Genomic DNA, 21409 nt, shown 5'->3' on the forward strand with positions numbered 1-21409 from the left:
CTGAGGAATCTGCCATCAAGGTACCCTCTTTGGAATCCTGAAGAAGGCGCGCCACCCGGTTCAGAAATTCAGGAGTGTGGTGGGCGTTTGGAGGTTGAGGATCGAAGTAAATATTTGGGGGCGAATAAATCCCCAAATTGGTGAGGAAATTCTTGAAAGGGTGAAAAGGAGAGGACGCGCCCTCGTCTTCCAGCTGTCAAGAAAACCAAAAGAAATGTTGAGGGCGCGCCCCATTCGAAAGAATGAGATACAAAAGTGTAAAGAAAATGGGATAGATAGGTGGGGGGTGTAAGAGAAGAGTACTTTCTATGATCTATATCAGCTCCCTTTTAAAATAAGCCTTCTAACAAGGGGCGCGCCATCAAGAAAATCTTAGCCTATTATTAAAAGTCTTTTTATTACAACAAGCGCGCCCTATTCTGGTCATGAACAGGTTATAAGCCAAAGATAGGGCGCGTCCTAAGTTGCTGGTGGATTCTAAGGGCACAGATGGTCAGGTGCAAATTGTAATTAACGATTGATATTCTCAAAAACACAAATTTAAAAGTTAGACCCAATGATTTTGGATCTAAAATAGCAAAATTCGAGACTACACATATACATACACAGATACATACATTATTTTATGCACATCATCAAGAACAGAAATGAGAGATGAAAAGGTAATGCGACATGCAATGTGATTTACTTAACAAAATTCAAAGATGCAAGAAGTTTTTTGTACCTTTTCGAATGGAGAATAAGTTGGCTAGAACAGGTTTGAGAAATGGCAGCGGAGAAAGCTGATCCCAGACAAAGCTTCTTTTCGTCGGTATGATAAGTTTTGGAGAAGGGTAAAGTAGGAGAGAGAGTAAAAGTGAAAAGTAAAAAGAAAGGGTGTAACTGGTATTTATAGTTGAAAATGACAGCTGTCAAAATCAGTCACATCCATCGCGAATCCCTAGTAATCAGGGGAACTGTTTTTAAACCATTTGAACTTCTAGAACGCGCCCTCTTGAAGGCGCGCCCTATTTCGTTATTATGGCACCATTGAAGCCGTAAAGAAAAATTGGAAGGCACGCTCTGTTTAAGGCGCGTCCTGTAAAAAGTATTGGAAGATTTGTTTATACAAATTCTAATAAAGGTGAAGAAAAAATTCCAATCCCATTTTCAATAGAATATGGAATTTGGGGGTAGTTGTTATGCCCAAAAATTGGTATAAACAATATTTGGATTAAGATTAATAAAATGAGCAGAATTAAAAGAGAAGCGCCTGAAATCTAGGAAGAAGATAAGATTGACTTTCCATAAATAGAAGGCGCGCCCTAAGAACGCGCCCCATTGATTGAATAGCTGATTGACAATTGTGGTTATCATGCTTTAAAGGCGCGCCCTCCAACAGGCGGAGGAGGCGCGCCCAGTTATCGAGAAGGAGGAGAGAATTTTCTTAATTGAAACCTGTAGTGTAGTGAGCCTTAGGGCGCGCCTTGAGCAAGGAAGACTATTTGGACGGGTTGTTTGGACATGATTGTTTTGGCAGACTTGCTTGATTTAGACAGAATTGAAGCAAGCCCTAAAGATGAATAGTTTAGAGCGCGCAATGATATAAGAAGAGACCAAAGGCTGGTAACACAGGGCGGCGCCAACATACAGAGATGTCAGGGCGCGCCCTCAACTTTTACTTGACATATAAATATAGCTTTTATGTGCTGCTTGGATGGATTCTCTGGAAGACTCAAGGAAGATGGAGAATGTTATTACTAACCTATTTGATGCAGGTACTCTGTTGAAGAACTCCTTCCTGTAGCATATCTACAAGAAAGGCGGTGTCCGTGGTCAGAGACCTCCAGGGGTATGCCTGGACTGAAGGCCTCCTCCTGTAGTCAATGGGTGTCCTCATTGGGGATGTGGGGTGAAAGCTGGTGTGTGCTTTGGGAGCTCTGTCTCTGTAGTCAACGAGTGTCCTCGTTGGGAGACTTTGGAGTATCCTGCACTTTGCACCCAAAAGCTTGGGATCACTTGTCCTGTAATCTGGAAGGGGCTCCTTATCGGGGGACAAGGATGCGTCCAACATTTGGGGTGAACCACGGCTATACCTGCGTCCACAGATTAGAGAAACAGCTGGTAGCGGAGGGTTATCCTTGGCCAGGGAGATGCCTCATCCGTGAAGTCTCGAAGCCGTGGACGAGCCTTGGGCCTTTGTGGTTGGGTCTCATCGGCGGACATTCCTAAAGCTAGTAGAAGACGGTTTCCAGTGGGCTTCCCATTGGGCCTCGGGATAAGAAATCTAAGCCCATTAGGTTTCTTGTTCCCCAAGAACTACGTGGGCTTGATCCCCTATAAATAGGGGTACGTAGGCACATTGTAAGGGGTCAGAAGCGAGAGCGCAAAGGAGCCACCACTAACCCTAAGCAATCTCAGCCCCCAATAATCAACACCACCAAACACTGTTCAATTTTTCCGACGAATACTGTTCATCGGATCCACCGACTACTGTTCACGTTTCCGACAAAGAACCGTCATCACAGATCTTGTTTCCGGCTACGAACCTCAAACTTTGTTGATACCAAATTCCTCCGTCAACAATTAATAATATATTGTTTGGTTCAGAGTTATTTAATTTACGAATGATTATAATATTTAATGCAATTCAAATATAAGTAAGAGAGTCTATTTTTCGCATTTCTATTTTACTAAATATTAATTAGATTAATATTAATATAATATAATATTTACTAATTATTATATTAGGCAAATTTTTATGTACACCACTTAAATCTTGGATCTTTTTAGACCGTTGAAACATATAACGCGGTACAAATATATTTTTGACTTATAATATTTCATAATATTATACTTGACAATACAAGTGATCTAAAATTTAAGATTTAAGTGATTTAAATAAAATACAACTTTATCATATTTTATTATGTTATATTATATAATAAAAGAAAAAAATTAGGACAAGTGATCTAAAATTTAAGATTTAAGTGATTTAAATAAAATACAACTTTATCATATTTTATTATGTTATATTATATAATAAAAGAAAAAATTAGGGCCCGATTTTTCGGTTTCTTCTTGGCCCCTACAAATTATGAAACGGCCATAAGGTTACAATAAAAATATGGTGGTGGTTATTGTTTCGCGCATAATACAATGGCTAATGAACAAAATTAAAAAAAAAATCAAGTACATTTTGGCGGAGTCAATTTGTCCATAAGCATCTCGCAATCCTTGACATGAGCTAAAGTTTTGAGTCCAGGAGTATTGTAACACCCCAGTCCCACATCGAGGAGATTTGGGACTTATATTCAGTTTATAAGACAAAATACTATTCCTATATGCACCAACAAATCATGATTTTTTGGGGGACTGTGGTGAGCTTGTCGTAATCCAAGTTGGCTGCACTCGGAATAGTATGCTTCAGCTTATTTCGGATTCGGAATCAGGACTTGACCCGGTTTTCGAAAAAAGCTCGGGATTTAACTCGGGTTGTCACATATGGTATCAGAGCCGACTTTCGAAAACTTTATGTTTCAAGTTGCCGGAGGTGGGGACACGAATCTGGCCTGACGAGGACGTCAAGAGTTTAAGTTGGGGAGTTTGTAACACCCCAGTCCCACATCGAGGAGATTTGGGACTTCTACTCAGTTTATAAGGCAAAGTACTACTATTACTATGTGCACCAACAAATCATGATCTTTTGGGGGCGTGTAGTGGGCTTGTCGTAATCAAAGTTAGCTGCACTCGGGATAGTATGCTTCAGTTTATTTCGGACTCGGAATCGGAATTTAACCCGATTTTCGAAAAAGACTCAAGATTTGACCCGGGTTGTCACAACAATGAGCTTCATCAATCAGTTTCACATTTTGCACCTTCTCCGAAACTCTCATTCATCCAAAAAAAAAGCTTCTCAATGCAATGTCAAGAATAGATAGCCAATTTTCTCCCCTCAAACAAGTCTTGCCTTTTTTTTCTATTTGGTAGATTTATCACGGCCTTAATTATTCTCTTCCTCCCCGTCGGTTCTTGCTATGCTAGTCAACGATGGAAACCCACAATACTCGCAATATTGTTCGTTTTATTTATGATCTGGTTATGCATGTCAAATATAATACTTTTATAGAAACAGTATTAGGTAACAAATTAGTTATTTGAATGTGTTTTTCCAACTTTATCCCTTTAAAATTAAGGTCAGTTAATGACAAATAACTGAATGCTGCATTGTGTATCAAAAAAAAAATTACATGAGTATTTTAAGTGTCTATTATTATATTATAGCCATTGTGCCATCATCCTGCAATTAAATGTGAATAGAATCCAAGGCTTTGTGCACACTATAGTTTTGGACTTATTTGTATCCTAACTAATCCCGAGGCAGATGGCCGAAAAACTCAAAGCCAGTACTCATGAACAACTTCAAACCTAGACTTCTTTTAAAACTATGAGAAAACTCGGATTCAGTTGTCAACTGCCCTTCGGAAATAGGACCGACTAAAAGCTGTTACCAGGGTTTGTCCCTGAACTCTTGTACAACATTGCTATTTCTAGCCAAAATTTTCAAAGAAAAATATAAATACATTATGCAAAATGATCTATATAATGAAAATAATGTAGAGGTGAGGAATGACCTATATTGATAATAGGTTAAGAGCTGACCTATATTGATTTCTATTTTTACTTTGTCACAATCTAACAATTCCTTGAAAATTTTCTATTGATTAGAAATTCCTGAACTACTGCCCTCTGTCAACAACCAACCAGTCCCTCAACCCTCTGTTCCCTTCTCTTCCTCTCCCCGTAAAATAAATATATAAATACATTTCTGGTGACACATACCTTACTGCAACTAAATCACTAAAACTACAAAGAAGGGCTATTTTGAGACAACTTTAAGGTTACATTCTATGTGCAATTGTTTGTAACTCAGCTTGAAGCTACATTTTTCAGCCCTTCCTATAACATGCAAAATCTTCCAGCTTAAAAATTTATCGTCCAATCGGAAGACCCTCCCACCTGACTGCGCATCAGAGAACCCGAAGGAGGTAGCAGGAATGTATTCATCAGTTGGTAGATCAATTCCCGAGACACCAACCAGTTAGCACAGCAATTAAATAGCTGTATCAAGAAATCAAAATGCATTCTTACCCAATGTCTGTAAAGTCCGTAAATGATGAATAATCTTCTAAACCTGAAGTTAAACCAGGATCATAATAATGCGTGGACATTTCAGAACTTGCCAAATCCAATGTTAAAAAGTCTTCAATGTCAAAGGTTGAACTACTTTCATAATTAGTAGTTGCAGCATTTGGACTACTGGAATCAGTAACCCTTGGTGCCACCATTATTTGTCGGAAACCTGGATCAACAGCACAATGAGCGTCACTGGATTCTGTGATAGTCTTCCTCACTTTTGACTTGGCAGACTTTACCGACTCAGAGATAGGCAGCTTGTGTTTTCCCAAGGATTGTGATTTCACAGGCATCCGTGACTCCACATCAACTGATGAGGAAAACAATGAAATTGGCGCCATACAATCTTCATCTCTAGATCCAGAAGCGGTCCTAAATAAGAGTAATAGGTATCACACACACATGAGAATGACACAAGACTTGCCAAAAAAATCCATCATATACAGGTAGTGGAGAAAACATATGCAGCCTCTAAACAACATGTTAACCTGATGATGACTATATTAAATTTTGATCACTAAACATTATTCACACATTTGTTGGGTTTAAAGAGAAATTAAACCGAGGGGATACTAAGTTTAACGTAAGTCAAGGATGCAGACATCCGCTCGCAGAACACCCAGAAATAAAATGGTCCGACTTTGGAGGGAAGTCGGATGGAGGGAATATGTTGTTTGACTCGTCAACTTACCTTAATAGCCTTTATTGAAGCTACCCGAGAACATAATTGGACAAACTGTGGGAGTTCTACTGAACTAAATCTTAATTTAAAAACAAAACTACCTTCTGTGAGAATTGTAAGCAGGTTACAGAGTTCATACCTAAATCTGTTTTCTGCCACAACAGAAGATCTAATCTTATTACCACCAGCATCTGTGCATGTTGACGGAGATGGTCCAGGGCCACATATTGCCACGTTTACAATGGATGGCAACAGAACCGGGTCACCATTCCCGCCATTTGGAAGTTCAAGCGAAATCACCAGCTGATCTGCAACACTACAATCTTCACCCCTAGAGCTGAGGGTGGCAACTCTATCATGCCGTGATGTAACATCTGCATCATGCAGGGCAGCTGCTACTAATTTTCTACTCGTGCTTAGATTTGCAAAGTTCATTTTGGAAGATGTCCCTGCTGTGTCAGGTTTAGATATATGATTCCCCATGAGGAACCTTACACCAGGGTAAAGGCTAGACTGAGAATTTGAGTTGCAGTGTTTTTTGTAGCGCCCAGATGACGTTCTCCAGACAGAAGAAAGCAGCACAAAAAAGTGCTTTTGAATAAGAGGCTCATTATCTGGAAGCTCAGAAACAGCACCCAACAATAAGCGGACATTATCCTATCATACACGAGAATTTTTTTTCAGAATGTAGAATTCAACAGATTAAAAACAGGAACAAAAAAGAACATAACATCAATAAAAGGTGAAGGAGATTAACACTATCATTCAGATATTTTTCATCCAAAAGCTGGGTGTGGCGGGATTATAGCCGTGACTTGTGACTTGTGAGTAAACCAAATATACTACATAGCTGCTGAAAGAGATGTATTCTTAATGTGCAAGTAAACCTAAAATATTCTGGTCATCCATTGTAGATTTTTGTGCATTCAACAAGTACTATGCTTCTCCTTTACACAGATACAAGGTTTTTCACATAAACAGAATTGCTAGAAATGATGTGTTCAAAAAACAGACTACAATCCCCTTCTACGCGGACTTAACTCTCATAATGAGTCTGAGCCAAACACCCCAGAAACCGTCCCCGGGCATGTTTAACCAATTGATGAGTAATGTTATACTTAAATTTCAAATATTATACTGTTATGCAATGCTCAAACTTGGTTCATACTTCAGATATTTTCTACCCACAGTACACAGTAAGAACAACTGTTTTCAAATTACATAGTTGTATTGTGTTGTATTATTGGTAGAAGCTTCAAAAGGATAACACAAAGCATGGGTCTTGGTAAACACAAAATAATTTATATCAAAATATTATTATTATGCCCAAATTACTGTCAACCGACCAAGATTTTACAAGTCCATCTTCTATTTTAGCTCAATTCTTAAGGTAATAAAAGAATACAATTCAAAAACAATATAGTAAAAGGGCTGGACATTATTGTCAGAGCTAACTTAATCTTATTATTAAGCTCAAATTATGGGTGACCAACAGAGTATCTCCATTTTGGCTTTAATCTAGAGTATAGTCTATACAAACAGAAATGAGTAAACTGTAAACTATAATATATTACTAGTATATACCTTTTATCTAGAATTTTCTTCTTCGGTTTCATTACTTTTTCAGTTAAATAAAGCATACAATACTGGTACTTCAGTTTCTCACTTCTCTGCTTAGCTCATTCGGCAAGATTTCATTTAACATCAATATTAAGAGCTAAGAAACTAAGAAAGGACTATGTTACCATGACAATGAACAGCAGACTACATTGTTTTACTATGTAGCCTTGGCTAAACTTGGACGTGGCATCTTATTAGATTCTTTATCCCTTTTTCTTATTCATACTACCCATTGAAAATACTTTGTATGTAATGAAGCGTACCTCTGTTACTTTAAGAAGAGCCTTCCCTGACCCTGCATTATTTAGCTTGTCATTCTGGATTTCCGTTGATGATAAAATATATCTTTGGAAAAGTTCTCTAAACCTTTCACAACAATGGACAGGATGTCTAAATATTCCCCTGTAATACCCACCAGCAGCAATCCCATACAAAACATCACTGACCAAGCTCCAGTGTGGGCCATATTCATGTACAATAGCACATAGTATTGCATCTTCAGCTGGCATCCAAGAATCTGGAGAAGGGAAGCAATCTTTAGACCACATACTTCCCTTCTTTTTCATTTTCTCCGGTCTTATGGTCAGAATTCGCTTCACAGGCATCGATGTAATAGAGATTTTCCCTCCCATCTTGGTCCTGCTTATTGGCTTCTGTTCAAGATCATGACTAGCATCTTTTGGTTCATCCTGCTGCTTACTGAACAGATTAAAATCCAAAGTTGATGGAGAAATATCTGCAGGGGTCTTCTTTGCCTTCTTGGCCTTCTTCGAGGTATTACTGCTTGGTGCTGCTTTACGCTTCTTTTCCACATTGGTAGGTGCTGGCATCCTGTCTGAAGAGGTAATAAATTCAGGATCGTCGTCCTCATCTACAGACATTGGCTCAGAAACATGTTCTACAGGTGATTCTTCCTTAACAGCTCTTGTTTCAGACGCCAGTGGTCCTTTCTTCAGAGACTTAAACTTGGTTTTCTTCTTCTTCTTTTTTGACTTGGGTTTAGGAGTAACAACATAATCATTCCTGCAGATACAGTAGCACTGTTTATTCAGTCATAGAAAGACAAAAATTGCTTGTGGTGTCATAACTACACATTACATTTATGTATGTGTGCGGGTGTATGCGGGTGTACACGAAGTTACGTGCCTTGGCCAAGTTATTTCTGTACATAGCAAGTGTACAATTTAGAGAACTCCAGTGCATATTACATGTTCCAGAAGTATTTGTACTTAATAAACAGATGATAGTGTCTTGACAGCAACTCTCCAGTTTACTAACAAACAAAAAAAACAGATAGGTGTTTTGCTTGCTACCATTGTTACCTTGTGGCCACCATTTTCGTGGTTGCATCACAATTTTCAAGAATCAAAAACAGATGGGGAGGTTTGTATACATTTCAAAATCTGAGCTGTGTAACACAATTTTTATAATCTGTCATTATTACACAATTTAGTGCTACAAATGACACAAAAAAATATAAAGTCTATATACACTCTTAGTTCCGGATGATCTTTTAAATTGGACGGTTGGATTGGCAAGGGAAAAAATCAATGCTCATGGACAAAAAAAATATAGACAAGGCTCCAATATGAGCTAGAAAAAGTATACAGGTAGAACTGTACATGCAGAGACATCAAACACACACACACACACGTGTATATTTATTAGGAAGGGCCTCTTAGGATAGAAGTGGTCACCAGATCCATGTAGACATGGCCCAGTCTTCACAATATAATGCAGTTGTGTGAATTAATATAGTGAAAATATGTTGTGATAGCAATTGTACCTCACATTTCATAATGAAGCATTTGATAATCAGTGAAATAGCTATAATAATTAGTCCAGTATACAGACCAACACTACCACATAAATTAGGGCACAAAAAATAAAAAAAATGCAGCCAAAGACTATAGAAAATACATCATAAGATATCAAATCAGAAAATATCCCAGGTAGTGTCTTACTGCATAGAGTCAGAATATTCTTGATCTGCACGCTCCTTCTCTTTAGCTTCCAATTCCAATTCTTCCATTAACTACAAAAAAATTAGTTGAGTGCTAAAGTTATTAAGAATAACATGATAAGCAATCTATCTTTCACAAATTTTCCCCATATCCCAGAAGGATATACAAGGAAAAATCATGTACAAACCTGATGTTTGGCCAAGGCTTCAACTTGCTGCTTGTAAACTTCAGTTGCAAACTCAGCATCCCATTCTGACAAGACAAGAATATTGTGATAATAAAAATCTGATAAATGTTTTTAAGCAGTACTCTTAATTCTGTACAGTATGCCTTACAATATCTTTCTTACACACTTTAAAGCATAGTATCACAAATATGGTAGCTAATAAGTTCTCGTTAAACTGCTTTAAAGTAGGACATAACTAATAGTTAAAAAAACTTTTTCCATATGTCGCAAGTGTTTTGACAGTGCCAAATAAGCTCTAAGTTGGCTATATTAATTTAACTAAAAAGTTCAATAGATAGGATCCTTACGTTCATATACAAAAGGTTCCTCATCATCATCGATCTCAGCTTCCATGTCCTCCTTCAACTTCTCAATGCGATCAAGTTCCCATTCAGTTTCCTCAAACCTAACTTGTGATTCCACAGCTGCCTTGTCTATGACAGGGTCCCATAACTCCAGAAAACGTACTGCATACCGGTCAATCGGCCGCAGCTGACTCTCAAAAGATAATATTTCCTGCCCTGCTGCTGCAGCAGCAGCAGCCATTTGTTTAACATCAGCTAGCATGTCGACATCATCTTCTTGACTAACCAGGGTAACAGCTCCCTCTGCAATCAAATCACTTGCAGCAATTGTTTCATGATTTTCTCTATTAGATGTTGAAGCCAAACCAGTGTTACCAGCTGACAAAAGACCCTCCTCCTCATTCACAATTTCATCATCCTCCAACCTCCCAACAGCTTCCTCAGTAAATTCCTGATTCTCCACAGCCTCTTCCTGCTCAACTTTCTTCAGAGCCATGTAGTCTGCTTCGTCTTCAGCATTCTTTAATGCAGCATCAACATCTGCATTAGATAATGAGACTTGGATCTTGTCATCACTCAGATCCTCCACCTGCACATGCTTTGAGGGAATTGTTCTATGACCAGAAAACAAATCCATTGGATCTAGTTTCTTAAAAAAATCTGTGTTGTAGCCTCCACTCTGTATGACCAAGTCATCAAGAGCACGCTTCTGATTCGCTTTCTTTAAAATATTTTCTTCAATAGTGCTCTCGCTGATTAACCGATAAATATGTACTTCACGTGTCTGTCCTATACGGTGGCACCGATCTTGAGCCTGTTGATCCATAGCAGGATTCCAATCACTATCATAAAAGATAACTGTATCTGCCCCGACTAAATTGACACCAACACCACCACTTCGTGTTGACAATATAAAGAGAAAATACTTTGGATTTGTGTTAAACCGCTGCATTAATGTTTGCCTCTCCTCCGGTTGAGTGGAGCCATCCAAGCGCATGTAGGTGTAGCCATATAAGCTTATAAAGGCCTCTAGGACATCCAACATTTTAGTCATTTGTGTAAAAATCAGTGCTCTGTGACCTTCTGATTTTAGTCTCCTCAACAAAATGGAAAGTTCTTGCAGCTTACCACAGTCGAATTGAATTAGTCTTCTATCAGGGAAATAAACTTGCCTCCTGACAATTGCAGGCCGGATAGGTGTCAGAAGGGGTGACAAGAGTTCAGCACATCTCTCCTTATATCCTGGTTGCATAAAAAGAGAACTTCCAGTTGTACTGCTGCACCAACAAATAGGGGCTGGGGCCCGTGCTGCAGGAATCGCAAACATAAAACTCTCAACCTGATCAACCATTTTATGGAACCGTTTAACTGGAGACAAAATAATGTTAGCAAGCACAGAAGAGTTCAAGTAGGAAAACGTTGTCCCCTCAGTTCTGTCAATGCCGAAGAGAGGGTTTCTGATTGTTACAAGTTCTCGCAGATCCGTCGAATAAATAGGTTTCTTCCTGCATCGCAAGGAATTCCACCATGAAATAGCTTTTGACCGTTCCTTTGCTTCTTTGATTCTCTCCTCCAAGAGAGCTTGTTGAATTTCTTCAAAAATGTTTAATCCAACTGGCTTCTTCATATGCTTGGACCTAAAAGTTATTTCCTCAAGATTTCCCAGGCTGGCCCGTCCCTCTATTAAGCTTGAAGGGGTGGCAATAGCTTGAACTTCATCACTCTCCCAAGAGTTCATATGAAAGTCTAGATGAGTAAATAATAATCCCAACCCACTGAGATCAACTTCAGAAAATGGGCTACTTGTAAAGATTGAGCAAACAGAAGAACTCAGTTGGGTGTCAATGGCATTCATATCAAATGAACTGACAATTGGACGACCTTCAAAAAGATCAGGATGATTGCAGACTTTGCGAAGTTGCATGATAACACTGATCATTCCAAAGAAATTGGAGCTCGCCAGAGTTGCTTGGGTCTCTGAGCTAGCAATATAATCTTCATACAAGTTCCGCTGTCTCCTTGAGAGTCTGCAATATATAACATGTTCATGTTTCATTGGTAGTTGCTTCTCCACATCCCTTTTTAATCGACGGAGAATAAAGGGGCGGAGAACGTTGTGCAACCTATCAACAACTTCTTTGTTTACCTTTTCTTGACCATCAACCATTCCTGATATTGGATTGCTGAACCAGTCTTTAAATTCTTGATGAGACTGAAATATGTGAGGCATCAAGAAATGCATAAGCGACCATAGTTCCATTAAATCATTCTGCAAAGGAGTTCCTGTTAAAAGGATTCGCCGCTTTGTATTGAAATTCAGAAGAGTTTGCCACCTCTGAGATTTCCAGTTTTTTATTAAATGAGCTTCATCCAAAATCAAGTATTTCCACTTCTTCCTCTTAAAGACTTTAGAATCTTGGATAACTAGTCGGTAAGTCGTTATACATACATGGAAGGAATTTGGCTTCAGCCACCCTTGTCTTTTTATTTTCCGTTCTTTTGCACATCCAAAATAAGTTAGTATCTTAAAAGCAGGACACCATTTGAGAAACTCAGTTTCCCAATTCAGCATTACACTTGTTGGAACAACTATAAGATGGGGACCCCATATTCCTTTTTCACATGCTAGGTGAGCAAGCAGAGCAATAGTCATTATTGTCTTCCCAAGCCCCATTTCATCAGCTAAAATCCCATTTAGTCTCTTCTCATACATTGTCACCAGCCAGTCCAAGCCAATATGTTGATACTCACGAAGAGAGAACTTCAGGAGGAAAGGGTGCTTTGTACGAACTTTGGTGGTCAAGAATGTATTTCCAGTTGGTTGTGCTGATCTTGCAGCAGCAGCTGCATCGGCAATCCTGCTCTCATTCTCCTCTACTTCATCACAATTCTGATCTGGTTGTGCTTCTTGTTCTCTAGAAACAGGAGACACAACTGGATCATGTTCATTTGGCTCATCGTTTACTTCCACAGGAACAGTATGCAGTTCTGCATTAGTAGTTTGCTCTGCTGAAGCGTCCGAAAGATTTTCAAAAGCAGCATACTCAGACCCAGAATCATCCTCCATCTCATCATCAGTACTTCGAATCTAACAGGAAATACGGGATATCAATATATGTATTTGGCTCTCAAGCAATAGTGAGTACATTTGCAGCATACCTTTTTATACCTTGCAAGCAATTCTTCTATAGGAATTTCATTCTCCTTCTGCAACAATGCGATCTGCAAAAGGTAATACATAATGAATAACAACTTCAAATTTTTCTTTATAGACAAAGAACAACTACATCTGAGTTCTACACAAGATTCATATGTAAATGCTAGTGTTCGTTCAAATATGATGTAAATGAAGACTTCAGTATCTGGTAGCATGTTAGACAGGAGCTTAAGACCAATAAGTCCTCTCTACCTCATCTGTGGCATTATTCGATTCAGTATTTGCTATGCACTCTTCCTCTGACAATGTCGCCTCATCATCCTGCAAAAAGACATGGCACGAACAAATTTCCAATTAAATTTTCACGCATATGACATCAAAAATAGGAGCTGAAACCTAGTGTTTAGTTAATTATTAGCTGCAGATTGCTGATCCTATGATGAGGGTTTACTTAATGCAGAGACTGCGAATCTCGAAAGACAACAAAATTATGAATATGATTACAGGGACTCCAAAGTCACACTACATACCTTTTCATCTCCGTTGGCAAAAACAAAGTCATCGTCCTCCTATGTAGAAATGAGAAGAAATCAATGAAACAAATGACAGATAATATTGATGTCTAAAGTAACCGGGTGTTAAAAAAGAAGATTTTGTGTATGTTACACTTTATTTTCTTAACAAACAAGTAGATACATGCGTACATATATTTATAAATTACACTTAGTATACACAAGTATATATAGGTACACATATATGGGTGTATGTATGTATATAAAAAAATGCATCCAATTATTGAAGGAAATGAAAAACTGATCTCAGCTTTACTCTTTAGAATCTATTCTCTGTTGCCCCCAGGTCTCTCATATTAATTTTTGTAGCCAAAGCATCCAAGATTCACAAAAAATTGGTACCAACACACAGAATACCCTAGTTTTTGTGTTCCTCTTTCCCTCTAACGGGCCCAATCACAATCTCGCTATTTAAGCCAATTAAGTCTGCTTGATTTTCGACTTATACAACAGCTCCAAACAGTTTATCCAAGTCTATGTAGGCCTCATCAAGTGCAGTCAAAATACTTAATAAACATCAGCTGATCGAATAATTACAACACGTAATATTATACTGTATTCTGGTATATTGCATCCCGCGCATCGAATCAGGTCATTCTGGTCAAATTATGTCAATTTGCATCTTAGACAGACCATCCTCATTAAATCTCATCTTTAAATCAATTGCATCTTATGATTCATAAAGTTCTGTCAGTGAATATTGGCTAATTAGGTTAAGGCTACTACTAAATTTGACTTCGATTAAATATAATATGCAACTGTACATTTTAAAAGCACATGTCGAAGCAACAAGAATTAATCATATTCTTGCTGAGCTACTATGAAACAAGCAAAAAGATTAGTCACATGGACATGGTCCCATGTCAAGCAAGTATCCCAAAGACAAACACCCCAATGCCAATTTCGATAATGCAAGTGCATGTTTTCCAGTAATTGATTGACCTCCACGTGCAACGAATAAATTTGCAACACCAAATAAAGCTATCAAATAAAAGTATCACCGGAATTTTTTTATGATTCAATCATCTCAAGTATATTTATTTGCACCTGTTCATCACTAAAATCATATGCCGTGTGATTTTTTTCCAGCTCTTCAACAGTTGCACTTGAATTTCTTGCTTTTAGAACATCAGCTTTCATTAAATGGTTTTCTGAAATTGATAACCTACCATTATTTTCTTCCTGTAAAGAGCCAAGAAAGACAACTGAGCACTAGGCTTTCACGTGAATTCAAAAGAGATCAACAAAACACATACAACTTACACAACGACGAACAGAAACTGCATCGGTGCTGCGCCTTTCAATACTAAATTCAGTTGACACGTCATTTTCTTTACCTATTGAATCAGAATTTACTTGTTAGAATACTTCCGAGTTAAGGCAAAGAACATAATACTAACTGCTACTTACTTTTACCGTCACCTAGTAACTTTTTTGGGCTGTTTCCACTGCTCTCTGGAAGTATTCAGTGGATCACAAAAAGGAGTCGATAAGTTTAAAAAAATGTGGGCCAGGGAAACGTAAAAAGTCAATCCTTGTAACAATAGATATTTGTATACTCAGGCGCAAATTCATTCAAAATATGTGGCACTGACCTTTCTCAACTCTGTAACGCTGAAGTAGCTCTTCAAGAGGTAGATCAATTTCACTTTCCAAGGCTGCAAGTTCCTCCTGTCTTTCCTCTACAGTTATGAGGGCCTCATCTTCCTCAATAGTATGTTCATCATCCTCCTAAAGCAGCATCATTATATCAAGAAATAATCTAGATGAATGTTAAACATGCTGTTATAAATTATAAAATTTTACGGAATATTAATCTCAGAAGAGCAACATGGAAAATATACACTGCATAGAAAGTACAGGCTGATGACCGCCTAACTATAAAGACCAGCAATTGATTACGAAACTTTTTGTTTGTCCTTGAATCTTAAAAATGAAAATCCAGGTTTGCAAAGGTAAACCAATCAAAACTTTGGGTTTGACTCTCTTTTTGCAACAAAGGCCATTGACCCAGTGTTGTAAGAGTGAAATTCCCCGTGTGCCTACTAGCGCTTGCTGGAAGTAGTAGGCACAATATTTGTAAATTGGAAGTAGTGAATTCCTGGGAGCTTCAAATAGAAAATAAAGCTATATATCATAAGACATACACTCATCTTTATGCTTAAAGCTGAACTGATTCTTTATAAAAATAATAAAACCTCCATTTCTTTCATCTCAAATACAACCCATAGAGCTTCATGTTCAGCTATTTAAAAAAATGACGAGGAAGAGAAAATTTTAGAGAGCCACACGATTTTATAGCGTAGTTGAAATTTGGTTAATTGTGTTTGAGTACCTACTTCGATAAGATTTAAAACTGTACATACTATTACAATGTTAACTATTTAAACCAGTAAAAAATTTGTTTCATCAAGTGTGTGTAGGGGTTTGTGACTCTGTGGGTGTAAGGCCAAGGGGTGCTTTAGCTAGTCTTAAAAAAACAAGTGTTTATTCTTCAGTATTCTACAAATTTATGTTGAAGTATATTATTTTAGAAAAAAAAAGTACCTGTTTAGGTACTTCCATTTTCAATATTTATTTTCAGCATTCGGTCTATTATGTGTTTAACATATGCTAGATAATCCCATAAAAATACATTCTGACGCGGCTTTGAGCGGTTCTAAGCTAGTCAGATCAAGTGCTAGAACTTGCATCATATTTAATTTAACATTACAAACACTATTCTTGTCTACTGTAATGAACTTGCACAGATTATTTCTGTTACTTTTGGTAGTGGTATTGTTGGCAGCAATAGTTTCATTTCTAGCATATGTAATTTTTCATTAAAATTGAAGAATTCTGAAGAACATAAACACAGAATAGACTCCTTAATGGCGAAAGGGAAGTTGTAATAATGGTATTTTGTGGATTTTGAAACATCCGCAAGAGAATTTCTAAACTCGACAAATTATAATTTTCAAATACTAGTCTATAATGGATAACAAAAAGTAAATTCTTATATGTAATCAAATTAAGCTAATTCCCTAATCAAATCAAACACTAAGGATGATTAACGAAATAAAAAAACTTTCCTACATGATAAATTTGCCAAAGTAGTCTATATTGGCCCCATCTCCCATAAACTTTCTTTATGTTTTTTTACCAGTTGGCTTGAATCACTTTGAGTAAACTACCAACTACACCCAATTCTCAAATAATATAAGACAAACAGGAATAACAATTATAATAATAAATAAGATTAAAGACTCACCAATTGCCCTTCAGATGCTGCATCATAATCTTCGTCATTATCGGCAAGATCTGACTTTGATTCTGCAACCCGAAACAACTATGGTCAGATGTTAGAAGCACATCAGTATTCAGTTGGTAAAAATAATTTTAACTACCAATATTTGACATATCATTGTGGTTGACGTCACTTTGGCTTCTTTCGCATTGAATGCTGAAACGTTCGTGATTTGAGTAAGAATTTCCTGGTCCAGAAGGAAGTGGTGAGGCAACAAGGTTTTCTGCCAACATTGTTGAGTATCTAGAAAACAAAATAACATTTTAGTATTATTCTGTTTAAAATGAGCATAACTGGAGGAGATGAATTCATGTTCGCTGTTAATCCAACAGAAATGTCGGGATTAATTTTACATAAACAAGAAACATACCTTTCTGTTTGCCCTAAAAGAAACTCAAGCTGTTTATTCTGTGCTTTTTTCTTTTTTTCCCCAACTTCAAGCTGATGCTTATAGACCACCTACAAAAATAACAGAGTTGATGGTGGATTTAATTCAGAATCTGAAATTATAAATTTATGGTTTAGCAAAGGTATCATTATATAGGCTTGCCAGCTTTTCAATCTTGATCCAAAATTTCTTCACATCCTTGGATATATTGAGGGCAACTTTTCTCAATCGATGCTCTTCCTCCTACAGATTTGTAATTCTACAAGTTCAGTACTCTGTGTGTGAATAATAATTTCATTAAGCATATCCTAATAGTGAAACAAATGACCAACCTTCACTCTTCTTTCACCCCGTGTGGCCTGATCCAACATGCCTTTGCTGGCTCTTATAGCAACCTTCTTTGCCAGGGCCAATTTCCATTTTCTCTCCGACTCAAAATCCTGTAATAATATGAAGATCGCCATCTCACATTAATATTTTACACAACAGGACTCCAGGTTATGCCTACGGACACAACCATGTATGTTCCTTTTTCCAAAGAAAAATCTAGGTCACAGAAGTAGGGAAGGCACCAGCAACCTTAAAGTTCTTCCTACATTGTCTATGTCCCATCGCCAATCACTTACAGTATCCCTTTTTCCTTTTGCTAATTTACTTACAGTATCCCTTAACGTACGAATGAAATCTAGAGAGTATCGACAAAAAAGGGGAAAAGAAACATCAGTAATAGCATAGCAGAAAGTATATTACCTTCGATAGCCAAACCATTTCTTCTAGAACATGATCCCAATGCGTTTTGGAGCGTCCAGGAGCTTTTGGTGGTTCAAGTGCCTAAAAAAACATTCAATGTCGATAGAATATAAGTTAACAGCAAGAGAATTAGAATGCATTAAACCAACTTAACTCAACTTCTACAAGAGTGTCCAAGTAATACTCTTTTTTTGTCACAAATAATACGCTTTGAACATTATTGTTATCTACTAAGACACAAGGAGAAGAATTTCTTAAAAAATAGAAAATTATTAAGTACACGGAGGCACTATATCATTTGCATGACGAACAATCTGATATTTTGCTTCTCAAGACTGCTGATTTAAACCATTTGAACCAACACCCATAGATATTAATACAACCTAATTAAGAGGGGTAGCCGGGTTCCGAAGAGATGAGTTCTGAATGTCTAAATTTAACAGCCAGCATAGGCAAATAAATTTTAAGCGTAGCACATTCTTCGACAATGCACAGTTTTGAACTTTCTTCGACCTCCACTCCTTGAGAACTACTAAAGAATAATCATAGATATAAAGAAGATGATACCAGCTAAAGCACCACAAAATAAGAACACATAAAATCATGTATGAAAATGCAAAACAAATATAGAAAATCTAAAAACTTAACCCCCCCCCCGGTGAAGCTTCTAACTGCCTTAAAATTTGTTAATTTCAGGTTCACGATAACATAAAGAGTAAAGAGTGAGAAGATCTCTAGTGTCTGGAATGGTATCAAAAGGGCATCTAGTCCATAAGCTTTTCTTTATAAATTACCAAAATAATCCTGAGATCGTTGACTCTCATATTGAGTTTCCTTGATGTTGTGATAGTGAACTACGGCCATAACATCCACTGCTTCTAGTTTCCCCTAATATTTGATAAAGTTATGCGTTTACGCTAGATACAAGCATGTACATCTCAAACAAAAAGGTATTCAGATATAACAGTAAGCATACCTTCTGCCGCTTAGTGCGGGGCTCGTGATCAAATCTAGACTTTAGACCTTTCGAGGCCATAATATTCACACAATATTTATCTCATATCAAAATGCCTTTACCCTATAAGATGAAAGAGAGATATTAGTTAAAAACAGTTGCCAAAAACAATACAAAATAGACTGCGAATTAAAACAATAGCATGCACGGGAACTACTAATTACAACAAATTATCTTGCACCGATCAAATACAATAAGAAACTAAAAATTGCAGGAAGCAAACAAGGAGCATATGAATTCTTTTATTTATTTTAAAATGACATGTAACAGATTATGTAAATGCAAAAGTCAAATGTGAGTAAAAATCTCCAACAAATGTTTGATATATATTTATAAAAATTTACATACATAATTAAAGAAGCAAAATATGTATACAACACCGAATGTGTCAAGTTCACCACTAATTTTTACAAACCTTAATTACATCACTAACATCATCACGATTCGCGACCAATTAAAAACAAAAAACAACACAAAATGTATGTATACATGAATCTCTCTTTTGTTAAACTTTCTTTCTCAACAATTGATGAAGCCGAAAGCTAAAAAGCTGTAAATTAGGTAAAAATATGTGTGAATATACATGTATACACATGTATACACATGTACATAGATGATAAGACAAAATTAACCTAACTTCTACCTGTTGTGGAGTTGATAGGAGTGATTTTACAAAGAAAATCCAAGGCTAGGAGAGAAAAAGACGTGAGTAATTGGAAAAAATAGCTAACAAAGAATAGATCTGAACCCTAGGTGTTCGTCGGAAAAGATGGTGGATCGCCGTTGAAGATATAAAATCGCCGCCGGTGTGTATGCTTTTGTTATTGTGTGTACTTGTGAGAGATTAAGAGATAGATACATAAACATAAACAAAATATAAAATATCATCAACATGCCCAATAAACCCCTTCTTCATTTTGTATACTACCGTTTTTATTTAATTTTGAGATTTTAGATAATTATAAATGTATTATTTATTATATGTTCTCATATTTAATTTTAGGGGAGGAATTTTAAAGGTTGTGTACAATTTTGTAAAATTTTATTATTATTTTTTAAAAAATTTAAACTTTAGAAAAAAAATTGTGTATATCAAATTAATAAATATTAATATCGTTGGTTTTCCTAAATTTATGACTAAAATATTAAAAATAACTTGATATTAATATATTTAAATCTTAAAAAAATGTGGTGATGAAAACATAACATGTCACATAAATATACACCCGATTACATCTTCATTATAGATCTAATATATTGCTTTTAGTTTGTTAAAATTTTTGAAAATTAAAATAATTATAATAAATACAAAGGTAGCTCGAATAAATGTTCATTATGTTCATTTACGATGTCACATTAACTATGCATTTTTTGATTTTGATAAACACCCATAATAAAATTATTGTGTTGGCATCGCAAAATGTTTGAGCGACTTCAATGAAATTACATATAATACTTCCCTAAATTATTTTAAAATAATACTTAATTAAAATATAGGAAACCAAAAAGATGTTTTGCTTCATGTTTCCTGTATCTTCATAAATATTATTTTATTCTTATTTTATTAGCTGTTTATTAATTTAACACCATTTAAAATAATTATCTTTTTTAAATTTAATCTTGTACCCATATTTTACAAAATACAATTTAATTTATTTAAAAAATATTAATTTTAATATTCATAAAAAAATATTATTAATCATATATTAATTACATTTTTCAAAAAAAAAAGAAGCAAATAAATAAATATTAATTTACATCAAATTTCATCATTAGTAGATTGAATTTACGGATAAAATCGATTCAAAATGATATCACGAAGATGAGTGATCAAGATAGGGAAGCAAAATTGGTTACTCAAATGCAGGGAACATTTTCAGTCAGGTAAGGACTCTTGGAGTTGGAGTCTTGGATATGATTTTTTAGCAACAATCCTTATATCCATATATGTGATACAAATATAGGTAATGGCTCCCTTGAGTTGAAGATGCTCTTAAACTGCCAATCACTAATAAGAATTGAAGAGCAAGATTATTGATCCGCCCAAATTTTAACAAAGCCCAGTAAGAAAAAAACTAATAACGCGGGTGGTGACGTAGTTCCGAGCAAGTATTTGTATAAAAAGTGAAAAATTGCAGAGAATTTGAAACGAATAAAGGAACATTGATAAGTCATAATATAATTAGCCCCAAATATGATTTCAAAATATTAAGAAGAATAAGTCCAGATTCACTAACGGCTCCACGACTCCATACACGTTTTCCCATCA

General features: G+C 36.3%; 1 protein-coding gene across 3 annotated transcripts; it reads right to left on the bottom strand.

Moving 5' to 3' along the window:
* Positions 1-4596: 4596 nt before the first annotated feature.
* Positions 4597-20014, bottom strand: LOC141668194 (protein PHOTOPERIOD-INDEPENDENT EARLY FLOWERING 1). Of its 3 annotated transcripts, XM_074474929.1 has the most exons (21): positions 19784-20014; positions 19102-19203; positions 18126-18206; positions 17708-17815; positions 17538-17618; positions 17358-17446; positions 17088-17230; positions 16952-17013; positions 15297-15432; positions 15112-15156; positions 14965-15038; positions 14749-14883; positions 13660-13698; positions 13382-13450; positions 13132-13194; positions 9976-13060; positions 9629-9693; positions 9442-9512; positions 7741-8500; positions 5997-6514; positions 4597-5547 (listed from the first exon to the last, which is right to left on the bottom strand). In XM_074474929.1, the coding sequence occupies exons 2-21, from the start codon at positions 19159-19161 to the stop codon at positions 5127-5129; spliced, it is 6105 nt and encodes a 2034-aa protein (XP_074331030.1). In that variant the 5' UTR covers positions 19162-19203; positions 19784-20014; the 3' UTR covers positions 4597-5126. The 3 variants fall into 3 exon arrangements, with proteins under 3 accessions (XP_074331030.1, XP_074331031.1, XP_074331032.1); XM_074474930.1 differs by lacking the exons at positions 15297-15432; positions 16952-17013; positions 17088-17230; ... (4 more) ...; positions 19102-19203; positions 19784-20014 and having other exon boundaries at positions 14958-15038; positions 15112-15129; XM_074474931.1 differs by lacking the exons at positions 13660-13698; positions 14749-14883; positions 14965-15038; ... (8 more) ...; positions 19102-19203; positions 19784-20014 and having other exon boundaries at positions 13142-13194.
* Between the last annotated feature and the right edge of the window lie 1395 nt (positions 20015-21409).

The sequence above is a fragment of the Apium graveolens genome, chromosome 6, assembly GCF_009905375.1.
Source record: "Apium graveolens cultivar Ventura chromosome 6, ASM990537v1, whole genome shotgun sequence".
In the NCBI taxonomy this organism is placed as follows: Eukaryota; Viridiplantae; Streptophyta; class Magnoliopsida; order Apiales; family Apiaceae; genus Apium; species Apium graveolens.

What these genes read in the sequence shown, in the direction of transcription:
- LOC141668194 (XM_074474929.1), bottom strand. Translation starts at nt 19,161, where the DNA reads ATGGCCTCGAAAGGTCTAAAGTCTAGATTTGATCACGAGCCCCGCACT. An exon ending in CGAATAATGCCACAGATGAG is followed by an intron (nt 13,195 to 13,381) that starts GTAGAGAGGACT and finishes TACCTTTTGCAG; the next exon opens with ATCGCATTGTTGCAGAAGGA. An exon ending in CTCTTCTTAAAGTAACAGAG is followed by an intron (nt 6,515 to 7,740) that starts GTACGCTTCATT and finishes CGTGTATGATAG; the next exon opens with GATAATGTCCGCTTATTGTT.